We start from the raw sequence: 13869 nt of genomic DNA, 5'->3' as shown, positions 1-13869 counted from the left end.
TGCCTATCGCATTCATTCTGCCGGCTGTTTAGCACCATGTACGGCTGTGCGGTGGCTTCGTTTGACTGACACCTGCTCTGAGGGATATTTGGAGATTTTGTCAGTTTTCAAATAGATGCAGTGCTGCAATGAACACTCTTGGACGTTTTCAAAGAGTTGTTTATTCAGCACAGGAGCTGCATTATTTAGGTTAAATGATTGGTTTTCAAAATTGCTCTAAGTACTATCTGATAATTGGACTGTGACCCCTTTGTTAATCCTGTTGCGAGCTGCTTATTCACTCGCTGCACTCCGCCTCCGTGGAGGTGCATGTTGTCGATAAACTGTGGCTCTCACTGCACACCCGAGACAGTCGCCATTCTGATCTGTTTCCTCCAGTGGTACTGGAAGGCGCCAGGGCTTCCCGAGCTCTCTCCAGCACCTGTACTGCAGGTGATGGAATTGCACAGGGCCTCCTGTGGCCCAGGCAGCAGACGCAGCAGACTGGTGACAGCTGGTAGCTCTCAGCTCTTAACCCTCATAGAAGTCTGCTCCTTAGATTTCAGATACAGAAACCTAGAGACAGCAAAAGCTTCCAGCTATCTGTTTGTGTCAGACTCTTAATCTGAGCTCTTTGTCACACCCACAGTTCAAGAGCGCCTTACGAAACAGATTGCCGTGGCAATCACAGAAGCCTTGTGCCCTGCCGGAGTTGGGGTTGTGGTTGAAGCCACGTAAGTCTGTGTTTGCCTTTAACGATTTCGTCATAGTGCATGAAAATGATACTCAGTGCTGCCCAGTATTTCTAGTACCAGGTGATGCCACACAATTGACGCTGTCCCGTTCTCCATCTCCGAGCCTAAAGCCCTTTTACCTCTTTCACTTACTGCGTTGCCGTTCCAGGAACCAGGGTTTGGGAGACGGGTTTGGTTTGGTTTGTGGTGGGGGTTGTGGAGGTGTGGGGAGGCATAGCGTAAGTGCAGAGATGTGTACAGTCAGCAGCGTTTGCCGTCTCCCTTTGATGCCTTCTGTAGCGCTTTGTTGCTCTAAGCAGAGTTTTCCTAATATTTCGTCACACACTTAAAAAATAGAGCTAAGAATGATACAAAGGCCAGCTGAAGACACTTCTTTGAGTTAGAATGGATTGTGAGAACTGCACGCATCTTGCGGCAGAGTTTCCATGCGTTCTTCTGGTATGGTGTGAGCTCGGTACTGTGTGTGCTGTCCGGCTTCCCCAGGGCGCTTAGACTCACTGTGGTCAGCGTTCGCTGGGTCCTGCCTGGTGAGACCAGCATACTTCGTATTTCTCTGAACACCTAAGCTAGCATAGTGCTGTCTTGGTCCTGAAGATGGATCAAGTAAGAATTCTGAATTTCTTTTTATCTAGAAGTTGTTGTCTCTCTGTAGACCCCCTTGTATCATTTTCACCTACGAAGAAAATTCCGTTCTTTCCCCTTCTGTTGGATGCATTAAGGACTTTACCACTGATAAGAATAAAAGCTCTAAGACTAAGCAACTTAAAAAAGAAGTTTTAGATCAAATTTGTCTAAGAAGTGATATTTGGACACACTTGGTAACTGTGAACTCAGTTTAATTCCATTTAATTTTTCGGCATGCTTTTTATTTTAAAAACCAAACCAGCAATTGTCTACTCCTTTAAACTCCTTGTTATCTTGTTTTGTAGACACATGTGCATGGTAATGCGAGGGGTACAGAAAATGAACAGCAAAACTGTGACCAGCACAATGTTGGGTGTGTTCCGGGAAGATCCGAAGACCCGGGAGGAGTTTCTGACCCTCATTAAAAGCTGAACGCCAGCGTGTGGTGTGCGGTCTGCAGATTGTGCCTCTAGGAAGGTTGTTCGTCTGGTCTTCACTGTACATTTCATTTTCAGTTGTTACAGATGCGAACTTTATTCCTCAGCACTAATTGTGTTTACTAATTATTTATAGCAAGTCAAATAAAAATAATAAAGGGGTGAGCCCCCTACTTTCTTCTTGCCACCTTTTAGTGGCAACATTCAAGCAAACTGCCAATTGTATAAGTTACATGCACAAAACCACTGCCATTCAGAGAACCTGAAGGTGCTGGGAAGGGAGAAGAATTCGTGTGTTTTGTTCAAATAGTACAGTAATTTGGTTCATAAGAACAGCAGTGTCGGGAACGGGTGAGAACTATAACCAATGTGCTGTTTTTCTCTCCCCAAACAAAAATGGTATAGTGCTTAAGATAATTTATGGACAGTATGCAGCTTTGTTCTGCAAATTGAAAATCAGGCTCCACTTTAATCATGTGGATTAAACCACCACTGACACTTTATTTTTTATATATTTATTCTTTAACTATCCAATTGTAACGCGAGTCACCAAGAGAAGGTGGTGGAATATCTATGTTTTTGGTTTTATGGTGAGTCAAAAGGCACGTTTCTACCTTCTAGTCTCTTTTAAATTTCATCACAGGGAGTTAGCTCCTGGAGTTGTTTACGAGTGTATTCTCATGTCGACATACGGGGATTTAGACATTTAACTCTCTGTGCCTTGATGAGAATATCACACCATTCAGAGTGTAGATACTTTTGCCTTTTTTAAAAAAGCTGTTATTTTATAAGACTTAGTACCAGCCCTGCAAATACCCAGTCCTCCCAGTTTTACTTTTAGAATTTTCTTGGGAGCTTACTTTGTGTATCCCTTGTAGTTGCCTCAGAACTTTTTTTTGTCTTATCGAATATTTTTCTACATATTTCCGGAAACTTTTCAGAGTGTCCATCATTTTCAGGTTTGCAGAACCATAGCTTCCATGAGCCCAGAAGAATGCAGCACGAGCTGACTGTGGGCTGTTAGGAGCGACGTCCAGTGTCGAAGGAAAGCTGTATTGCTGGTGTCTGTGAAAATGTACCCTAATTTTCTGGAATTCCCAGGAATTATTGGAAAATACTGGAAGCCCCTTCCTGGTTTCCCTTGTGATCCAAGTGGGTCTTGTCTTCAGTGTATCTGTGCTAGTGGCGTAGATCTTTTAGTCTAGGAAGTTGTTGCCTTATTAACGATTATCTTAAAATTTCCTCCACAGGGGCAGTGTGGGCCAAATTAAAACAAACAAAACCCTCAAACCCTCCCGCCCCCCGCCAAAACACAAACACAGTTATTCCGTGGGGAGTCCCTCATCTGAAATGTTACCATAGTGCTCTTCAAATTTATCCCAGTACCTTAAGAAGAATTAACTACAGTGTTTGCTTTAGCTTTGGGAGCTCTGTCTCTGCCACTGTGATGCCGTTTGACTTACAGTGGGGCAAGATGGCAGAAGGGCTTTCTTAAAAAATTCTTCCCTACTTCTGTTTCCTACATTTTTTTGTATTTGGAGTTTCTGAAGTACTGAGTTTCTGAAGTGGTAATTGATTTTGAGTTCCTTTTAAAGTGTGACCTGATATAACCATCATCCTGCTTAATATTTAGACATCTAGAGGTAGAATTGCGCACTCAACATGTCTGGTATTTTAAAGTAAAAACAGATGTGACTTGGAGGACCAAAGAAATCCATAGCTATGAATTCGTCTTTCTCAGATCGATTGTATGCCTTTGCAATGACTCTTTGTTCTGGCCTTTCCCAGAAGTGTTCCCGTAAAGGTCTGTGTGTCCACTGGTCTGTGCAAAGTGATTACCTTCTTGTTTTACTCTGCTCTGTAGTACTTCAAGATTACTGTTTCGTATCCATGGTCTTGAGTCCTTTTTGGGGATTTTAAAGAATTTGATGCATTTAAATACACTGTTCAATGAAATTGTTTGAATTTTTTGTATGTGTGTGTGTTACTAAATTTAGTTCTATTTAAATTATTAAAGTGTTACAACTTTGTTCTTGTGAAAGTAAGTTCCTTTTGAACCACTATTGTGGATATATCAATAAATTCAGTTACTTTAATGGTATTCTGTTTTAGCAGATACCCCTTCTAAGGGCTTCTCTCAACCATCAAGCTATTAGAGTCCAAATTTGCCCCGGGCTGTTTCCCTTGGGTGTTTGGTTTGGTATTGCTGGCCTCACCCTCCTGTGGTGATGAGAAGCGGGGATCTGGGGTAGGATGGGGGAATCTGAATGGCACTCATGTCCCTGTTGTCCTAAGCCTGAGTTTGGGTACCGGCAACCTCCTGAGAACTGGCCCTACTCTCGTGTGGGAGCAGCTGGGGCAGGAAGAGAGGGCTGGGGCGGGGAGGGGCAGAGAGTTTCCTTTCCTCTTCTAGGGAGTAGCCCGCCCTGGGCAAAGCTTCCAAGTAGGTGCGAAGGTTTTGCTGCCTCTTTCCTGTCCGTGCCTGGAGACCTCATCATTCCCCCTTCGGGAAGGTCTTCCTCCTTCCTGCTCCACCTGGGCAGAGGCCCCTGCCCTCACGGGCTGTCAGCGTGTCCAGGTGCTGGGGCACTGGAGTGGCCTGCTGCTCCTTGAAGGACCCCCTAGACTGCTGGGTAGTGAATCCAGTCACCCAGACTAGGAATACTTGCTGGCCTGAAGCATTCCTAAAACCGCCACTCACAGGTGTCACAACAATGAGCTGCTCAACGAAGCCCATGTTGCTGCTCTGTGGCTTCTCACTCAAGAGCGATTGTCTGCGTTCCCTGTTTTGTCGCTTCAGTGGAAGAGCAATCGTGGGCGCTAAAGGTTTTAGAGAAGGCATTCCGTCAACACAGCACACACGGATTCACCATGCTGGGCCTAGGTCCTCCTGCTGATGGGGGCTGGGTGGAGAGGGAGTCTCCATAGATGAGTTTGAGAGCGAAGTGTAAATACCTGACAGCCCCAACCCTCCCAGAGGCACTTTAGTTTAGTCCTTATTGTGGAGAAGAAACGTCCAACAGTAGGCAGCACATGAGTCCATGACACCCATGTACCCACCACCCAGATTCAGTAAGTCTCAACTCATGGCCGTCGATTTCTCCATATCTCCCATTCCAACTGCATCAATTCAAAACAAATCCCAGACACATTTCATCAATAAATATTTCAGATTATCTAAAAGAAGAGGAATCACGTGAAAAAATTAAAATACCAGATATTATCACACCAAAAAATCAATGCTTTAATATCAAATACCTAGTCAGCATTCCATTTTTCCCTTTTGTCTCAATTTTTTTTTTATAGTTTCCTTGAGTCAAGGTACAAATGAGGTCCATTCATTGCAACTGGTTGATCTGGGTTTTTTTTTTATTGTGGTAAAAAAACCATGTAAAATTTACCATCTTAACTATCTTTAACTGTACAGTACGATAGTAATTATGTGCACACTGTTGTGTAACAGAGCTCTTGAAATTTTTCATCTTGCAAAACTGAAACCCTATATGCATTGAACAACGCCCCTTTTCCCCTCCCTCCAGCCCTTGGTGACCACCATTCTACTTTCTGTTTCAGAATTGGGCTACTTTAGATGCCTCGTATAAGTGGAATCGCGCAGGATTTGTATTTTTGTGACTAGGTTATGTCACTTAGCACAATGTCCGTAAGGTTCATCCATGAAATGGCATATGACAGGGTTTCCTTCTTTGAGAGGTTGAAAACTATTCTGCTGTGTATCCTGCGCTTTCTTTATCCCTTCTTTGTCGGTGGACATTTGGTCTGCTTCTCCCTCTAGCCTGTTGTGAATGATGCTGCAATAGACGTGTTCGTGCAAATGCCTCCTCCAGATCCGGTTTGCACTTCTTTTGAATGTACACTCAGAAGAGGAATTGCTTTATCATGTGGTAATTCTTTTAAAAAATTTTTTGAGAAACCTCTATATTGTTTTCCACAGCAGCTGTACGATTTTACATTCCTACCAACAGTGCACAAGGGTTCCAATTTCTCCACATCCTTGCCAAAACATTTTTCAGCTTTTTGATAGTGGCCATCCTGACAGGTATGAGGTAATGTCTCATTGTGGTTTTGATTTGCATTTCCCTAATGATGGTGACATATTGACCATTCGTATATCTTCTTTGGAGGAAAGTCTGTTCAAGTCCTTTGCCCATTTTTTAATCAGGTTATTTGTTTTTTGTTGAGTTGTAGTTCCTCATACGTTAACCCCTTATCAGATAAATAATTTGCAAATATTTTCTCCCATTTCATAGATTGCTTTTTCACTCTGTTGATTGTTTCCTTGCTGTGCAGAAGTATTTAAGTTTCATGTAGTCCCATTTGTCTATTTTCGCTTTTGTTGTCTATGCTTTTGGTGTCACATCCAAGAAATCATTGCCCAGTCCAATGTCATGAAGCCCCTGTGTTTTCTTCTAGGAGTTTTATAGTTTCGGTTCTTATGTTTAGGTCTTTAATCCATCTTGAGTTAGTTTTTGTATCTGGTGTAAGATAAGGGTCCAACTTCATTTGTTTGCATGTGGCTATCCAGTTTTCCCAACACCATTTGTTGAAGAGACTGTCTGTACCCCGTTGTGTAGCCTTGGCGCCCTTGTCAAAGATCGTTTGATTATATACGTGAGGACTGGTTTCTGGGCTCTCTGTTCTTTTCCATTGGTTTATATGTCTGACTTTCTGCTAGTACCTCATTGTTTTCTTTATTGTAGCTTCGTAATGTTTTGAAATCAGAAAGTGTGAGGCGTCCAGCCTTGTTTTTCTTTCTCAAGATTGTTTTGCCTATTCAGGACCCTTTGAGATTCCGTATGAATTTTAGGATGGTTTTTTTCTATTTCTGCAAAAATGCCATTGGGATTTTGATAGGGATTGCAGTGAACGTGTAGATTCCTTTGGGTAGTATAAATATCTTTTTTTTTTATGAGGTTTTTTTTTTTTTCTGAGGGAGATTGGCCCTGAGCTAACATCTGCTGCCAATCCTCCTCTTTTTTGTTTTTTTCCACCAAGGAAGACTGGCCCATCTTCCTCTTCTTTATATGTGGGACACCTGCCAAAGCATGGCTTGACAAGCAGTGTGTAGGTCCATGCCGGGAATCTGAACCGGCAAACCCGGGGCTGCCAAAGCAGAATGTGCTAACTTAACTGCTGTGCCACCGGGCCAGCCCCTAGTATAAATATCTTAACAATATTAAGTCCTCTAATCCATGAACATGGGATATCTTTCCAGTTATTTGTGTGTTCTTTAATTACTTTCATCAGTGTTTTGTAATTTTCAGTGTACAAGTCTTTCACCTCCTTACTTAAGCTTATTCCTGGATATTTTACTCTTTTTTTTTTAAATAAACTTTGGTGTTTTTTGAGCAGTTTCAGGTTCACAGTGAAACTGAGTAGAAGATACAGAGATTTCTCATATACTTCCCGCCCCTACTCTTGCATAGACTCCCTCATTATCAACATCCTCACCAGAGCACTACATTTGTCACAATTGATGAACCTACACTAACACATCATAATCACCAAAGTCTATAGTTTACCTTAGGTTTTGTTCTTGGTGGTGTACATTCTATAGATTTGGGCAAATGTATAATGACATGTATCCACCATTATAGCATCAGATAGAGCAATTTGACGGCCCTAAAAATCCTCTATGTTCCACCTATTCATCACCAATTTTTTTCTTTTTGATGCTATTGTAAATGGAATTGTTTTCTTAATTTCCTCTTTGGATTGTTCATCGGTTGATAACTTTCTTAAGTTTCTTTCAGGCTGTAGATTCACCTCTCACTCCCTCTCTCCTATGTTTTCCTACAATTTATTTGGTCATTTGCTTTTGGAGAAGCCCTACGTTCACCCCAAGGAATGTCAACTGCCAGAATGTGTGTGGCTGGCTGAATGAAGTGAAACTTCAGCATAGCAGAAGAAAAAAGAGTTGTTTTCTGCAACAACACTTTTCTGTGTCCTTAAACTCCTGTTTTTGAGGCAGCCCAGGTCAGCCTGTTGCCGCTCAGCCCTTGTTTTACAACTCAGAGTCACCCTCCCAGTTATGAAATAGAGTTTCTTCTCCTTCTGGAGGGGTCTGTCCTCTCTGGATAGGCTTCAGTTTTAAAACATCTGCCGCACGGCTCCCTTGGCTTTAGTGTGGGGGGCTCCTGGGCTGCCCAGATTTGGGTTGAGGTGAAAGGATTATTATAGGACTGGAAATAGTGACTCCTACGAGACATAACATCACTTTGAAGGCCTGTCTCTGGGAAATTCCAAGGTTTGGGTTGGACTGTGGGAGGGCTTCGGTGTGTGACTTCTTCAGTTACGTTTCCGTGGCCTTCTGAGTGAGAATCCTACTCTCTAGCTGACCTGGGGTGGGGAGGGAAGTGACACACCAAGTCTTGTATTTGAGCAGTTTCTTTCATCCTCTCCCTAATGGTGTAGTGATGACTCACTCGCAAACCCTGTTGGGATAACTCCTAGTACATGCATTACACAGCCCTAATACGTCCATCCATGTTTCCTCTTATTTCTACATTCTCCTGTTTAGCTTAAGCAATGTGTCCATGACTCTGACCTTTTGAGAAATCCTTTAACTTCTGGAACTGGCTGTGCTGCCCAGGGAAACATGGCTCGACTGTTGGTCAGTGTTGAGAAAACTGTGTTGAGGAAGTCCTGTGATGCAATGCCTAGGCATGTAGGAAAGCCTTCTCTGAGACTGCTGCACTTAAGCTTTCTTGCTTTTCTCCTGATTTTAGGATGAGTTTCTTCTTCTCCCCTCTTTTTCTGGATCTTTTCATGTTTGAAAATGTGATGAATGAGTAGACAAATGAGATAGTTTTCTTTCTCATTTGTCTTTGTGGGGCTTCCCATTATATGTGTGATGATACTAATTTTTACAGTCATATTCTGTCTTGACTGGTAAATGTCTTTATGGAGATTTTTCTCTTTAAAAGGCCATTTCACGTCTAAAACCAAGGGATAAATTGAATACAAAACAGAAAAGCTAGGAAATAAAACTCAGTTTACAACGACTAGCAGGGACAACAGGATTATTTCATCTTGGTCATTTGGAAAGCACTTTAACCAAGGACAACTAATCTCAGAGCAAAATTTCTCAATTCTCATTTCTGGGTATTTCTGAAAGCTGGTTTGCCTGAAAGCAGGGAGCACGTGAACTGGAAGTCCTGATCTGAAGCTGACCTGACCTCTTGCGCAGCAGCTGTCAAAATCACCTTGTAATGAAGAGGTGGGAGGAGATTGACTTCTTATGTCAATGCTGGAATATTTCGTTAGCAGAATTTCCATATAAATTTAATATTTAAAAAACAGTCATAAAGTGTGTTGCACTTGAAGTATAGATAACTCAACAATGAGTTCTCATGGCCTTTTAAACTAGAACACTAAAATAGAGATGAACATTACAGTGAAGCCCCAAGTCCTGAGAACTGATAATTTATGTTTGCTGCATTTTAGTTTCTTGGGAATGGAAGAGAAGTCTTCTGGATTTAACATGTGTGAGCGTGTGTGTGTTTGTACCCAATGTTCAATCTGGAAAAGTTGTTCTAGGGGGCTACCTTTTTTTGTGGGGTATATTAAACTTTTAATAGTACTTTACACAAGTGTTATTTTCTCAACAGCTTTCTTAAGTAAGGACAATTTCCAGTTTATCAGTGATCAAGTTGGGGTTCAGGGAGGATTAAATAACTTGCACCACTGCCACTGGGTTAAAGAGCAGAGTTCCAGTGCTGGCTCTGCATCTGTTGGTCTTTTTGTTAACCAGCGGCCCAGGCCATTAGCTCACCACCGCAGCTGGCTGATCCTTCCAGTTGACCTCTGTGACTCTGAGCCCTCACTCTTTTGAACTGGAATCCGATTTTTGAAGACTTATGCCATCAGCCCTCCCACTTGCCCTCGAAAGTGCTGCTGGAAGTGACTTAAGATAGGAGTGTGAGTCAGCACGGGCAGTGCCACCTGGTCACACAGGCTGACATGCTCACTTTTTTTTTAAATTTTTTTAAAACTGGTAATACACGTACTCAGCACAAAATTCAAACAGCGTGAAAGTTTATTAAGGAAGAGCTTACCTCCACCTCTGCCCTCAAGTGAGCCAGGCAACCGCTATCGTCAGGGACATTTCATGAAATACTTTATTTACTATTATTGCAAAACAAAAACCCTTCTCTCCTCCATCAAGGCTGACTGTATGTCCTTCCTAACAGAAGGCTGTGTGGCTCTAAGGTAGGGCGTGGCGTCTGTAACTATCGGAATGCAAGTTCCTGTGTGATTATTATCTCGTGTTCTTTTTAAGTCAATGGTAGATGCTCTCTCGGAAAAATTGTTAGTGAAAATTTCTGCCAAGAAATGTGTCCACTTACAGAACTTTGACCACCTTGCCAAAAGAAAAGTACTTCCAGCTAAGTGTCTAAAGCAAAGGCTCTTTTAAAATTTGGTTTTCTTTCACTTTTCACCCTTTTTGAATAGGTAATACATTCGTTTGCATAAAATATAAAGTGCACAAAAGGATGTTCAATGAAAAGTCTCTCTGTCCCCAGCCACCCAGGTCTCCTCCCCAAAGTCACTGTTTTTTACCATCTTCTTACGTATACTTCCAAAAATATTTAAGGCATATACAAGCAAATTTGTATACACACACAATTATTTATATATTCTATATAATGTAAATCTGTCTGCTTATTTAAATCAGAGATTCTTGACCATGTGTGCCCAGCACAATCACCTGGGGCACTTTTAGACAATTCATATGCCTACATCCTATGAAGACCTATTCAGTATTTGTAATTGTATTTTGAAAAAATTGCCCTTGGTTATTCTGGTGGGCTCCCTCCACTTGAGAACTGCTAGCCTAAGATACAAGATTCAGACCTGTGGACCCCTCAGGAAGCCGCTGGGCTCAAGTCCCGGGGCTCAGGCTGGAGAACAGCGGCGTGGATCACTCTGTAAACAGTCTTTCTGTCCTCCACTGTGCAGGGCGTCTGCAACCACTCAACTGATAAGTCTAAAGGTAAATTGTCCCTTAAAAGGGACTGTCTCCAGCTTAATGTAATCAGTGCTGCAATTACCTGTGTATAAATAACTTATTCTCTGGTCTGATTTTTCTAAACGTATCCTGCTTTTTCCCCCCGATTTTTATAGTTGTTCATCTTGGAAACAGAAAATATAGTGAGGCATAAAGAAAAAGACTAGGTACCCATAATTATAGAGCCCAGAGATAACTACTGTTAACATTTGTTTTATTTTAATTACTTTTTGAATTGTGCAAATAATATGTGGACACTTCTGGAATATTTAAAGCAAACTGTTCCGACATTATATCATTTTGTCTGTATTTACTTCAGTATTATCATGAATGAATAAAGGATAATGAAGGACTCAGCTTGGGTGCGTGCGCACACACACACACACATTATTACATCCAACAAAAATTTACAGTGATTATTTAATATCACACCCATTGTGCACTGACCCTTTCCCAGACTGTCTCAAATTTCTTTTTAGAGTTCATTGTTAGCACTCTGGTGTGTACTCGGCCAGTCTTTGCCCCCCTTTTCCGCATGTAACTGTCTGTAATACTTTGGGTCCTGTAAAGTACACTATCCTTCCCTCTCTTATCTTGGTATCTTATACTGGTTTATCTTATCTCATAGTTTTGTTTAAGTGGTTACATGACATTCCATGGTAGAAATGTCATAATGTATTGATCATTTTCATAATGACGGGCTTCTAGGTTGTTTCCAGTTTTTTGTTATAAATAATGCTACAGTAAATGTCTCTGTTTCCCAAGGATAGAGTTCTAGTTATGGATTTATTTCCTCCTTTCCTTCTTCCCCTCCCCTAAGTGACAAGAATGCATGGCCGCAGATGAGCCATGCACCCTCCAGTCCCTGAAATGTGTAGATATCCTCTTATATTGAACTGTCTTGTAGCTAAAATTTTTATAGCACCCAAATTAATTCCTTCTTTTACCTAGGGGTACTTTTGCACCTGGTTTATCTAAGCAGGTTCACATTTTTAAACAGAAAATTTTATTGAGACAGTTGTAGTTTACATGCAGTTGTAAGAAACACTACACAGAGATTCCTTGTACTCTTTGCGGGGTTTCCCTTATTGCTAACATTTAGCAAAACTATCATGTAATATCACAACCAGTATATTGACATGGATGAAATTCACTAATCTTATTTAGATTTCCCCAGTTTTACTTATACTCGTGTGTGTGTGTGTGTGTGTGTATTAAGTTTTATACAATGTTATCACACGTGCTTTGGTGTGTCCGCCACACAGTCGGGGTGGTGGACAGTTCCCACACCACAAGGATCTATTGTGTTGCTTTATTATCATCACACTTCCCTCCCTTCACATTTTAGAAAGATTCTTGAGGTCTGAGTTCTGCCTTCTGATGTTCCTGTTGTCTTTTGCCCTTTCTAATAACAGTACAAGAAAACACAGGTCATCTCATTAAAATAAATAATAATAAAAAAGACTAGGACACTGTAAAAAAGACCTTGCATTATGTATGGCTTTACTGAGACTAGCTAATAAATAAATGAGAATGCTTTGTGGTTAGTGTATCAGTTGTTTGTAAACGAAAGGGTATGTTTTGAGGTTATTTGAAGGAGGAGGTTCTTCGGAGGGGCTTTAAGCACACACATACACCACACACAAACAGACTTGATAAATATTTCAAATTGCTTCCTGACGGGATTACCAGCACTGAGTATCATTTTAAAAATGTAACATATTATTAGGGGACAATATTTTCACTGTCTTACCTTTATGTTAAAGTCTTCTAATACTTTATTATCAAATTGGATCTCAAAGAGTTTTGCCGATATTCCCCTAGAGGCTATGGGGCAGACATTTCTTTCCTTTCCCTGGTTGTCCAATACTTTAGAACATTATTTTCAGCAAAAGTCAAATATGAAGCTGCCACATGTAGTATGCATACAGACTTGTATCTCTAACGCGGCCGATCCTGACTTTACAGAAACCTCCCTCCCGGTCCTGACTTTACAGAAACACTCCTCGTAGGCTGGAGGCAATGGTATTTTGCTTAAGGGGGTTTTTGGGCTAAGGGCAGACCTGAAGACTTTTGCTAAAATTATTTCTAAAAGGGACTTGCTCTAAATTAAAGGATACTTACCTTTTCTATGTACAGCTTAATGAAAAATAATTTTATTTTCTTCAAGTGAAGGCGATCTCTGGGTGGAGGGCCTCTCAGTCTCTCTCTGAGAAATGGGCATATTCTTTCTGCTTGTCACTGGTCCAGGCTCTCCAAGTCATTGTGCATGCACCATGGCAGGCTGTCTCCTTTTGTAGGATCAGAACTTTTGCGAGTCAACGTGAATTGGGGCTGATCGACCTTTTATTATAAGGTGTCATTTCTGCTAAAGGCAGAGCATTCCTGAACCAGGAATTAAGGGATGATACACAACAATATAGGAATGAGCTTGGAATAGACGGGATGTAGAGAGCAGTGGGAGGGGTAGAGCAATAGATGATGGGTGGAATTAGAAGGGACTGTCCTCAGGCAAATGTAGCAGGGGGAGTTACTTGGGCCAGAAGTGCAATTTATGATAAATCATTGCCCAATTAGCCTGGAAAAGTTAACACAGGCAAAGCGTAGAAGATGCAATTTAATCGTAGCTGTTTTCATGCACGTTTTAGATCTAGAAATCACGTGTGGAGGATAAGCAAAGAAAATCAGATTCTGAAAGACCATATGGTAATTGCCATTTAAAACAATAATAGATGCATATATCCTTTGCACCAACAGTTCTCCTTTTGGGAATTTACCTTCTATGTGTGTTTGTATATGTGTGAAAGTGACAATTGTGTACAAGGTTGTTCACTGCAGCATTGTTTACAATAAGAAGCTCTTGTTTTTTTTTTTAATTTTTGTTTTTGCGGATGTACATCATATTTCAAATTCTGTACACATTACATCATGTTCACCACCCGAGCACTAATTATAGTGCATCCCCTCACATGTGACCCTAATCATCCCTTTTGCTCTCCCCCCTCCCCCCTTCCCCAATGGTAACTACCAGTCCAATCTCCAATGC

At 41.4% G+C, this 13869-nt stretch overlaps 1 protein-coding gene across 2 annotated transcripts in view; it reads left to right on the top strand.

The window, feature by feature from the left end:
• GCH1 (GTP cyclohydrolase 1) overlaps positions 1-3824 on the top strand; it is a 59093-nt gene extending 55269 nt beyond the window's left edge. Inside the window, exons 5-7 of one of the 2 annotated variants that reach the window (XM_046647667.1) lie at positions 629-713; positions 1664-1835; positions 2755-3824. In XM_046647667.1, coding sequence (XP_046503623.1) covers positions 629-713; positions 1664-1790 — 212 coding nt within the window. In that variant the 3' untranslated portion in view covers positions 1791-1835; positions 2755-3824. Of the gene's footprint in view, positions 1-628; positions 714-1663 lie in introns of both variants that reach the window. The other variant, XM_046647666.1, reaches the window with a different exon arrangement.
• Positions 3825-13869: the final 10045 nt, after the last annotated feature.

This window comes from Equus quagga, chromosome 20, assembly GCF_021613505.1.
Source record: "Equus quagga isolate Etosha38 chromosome 20, UCLA_HA_Equagga_1.0, whole genome shotgun sequence".
In the NCBI taxonomy this organism is placed as follows: Eukaryota; Metazoa; Chordata; class Mammalia; order Perissodactyla; family Equidae; genus Equus; species Equus quagga.
This window is presented reverse-complemented; position numbering and strand designations above follow the sequence as displayed.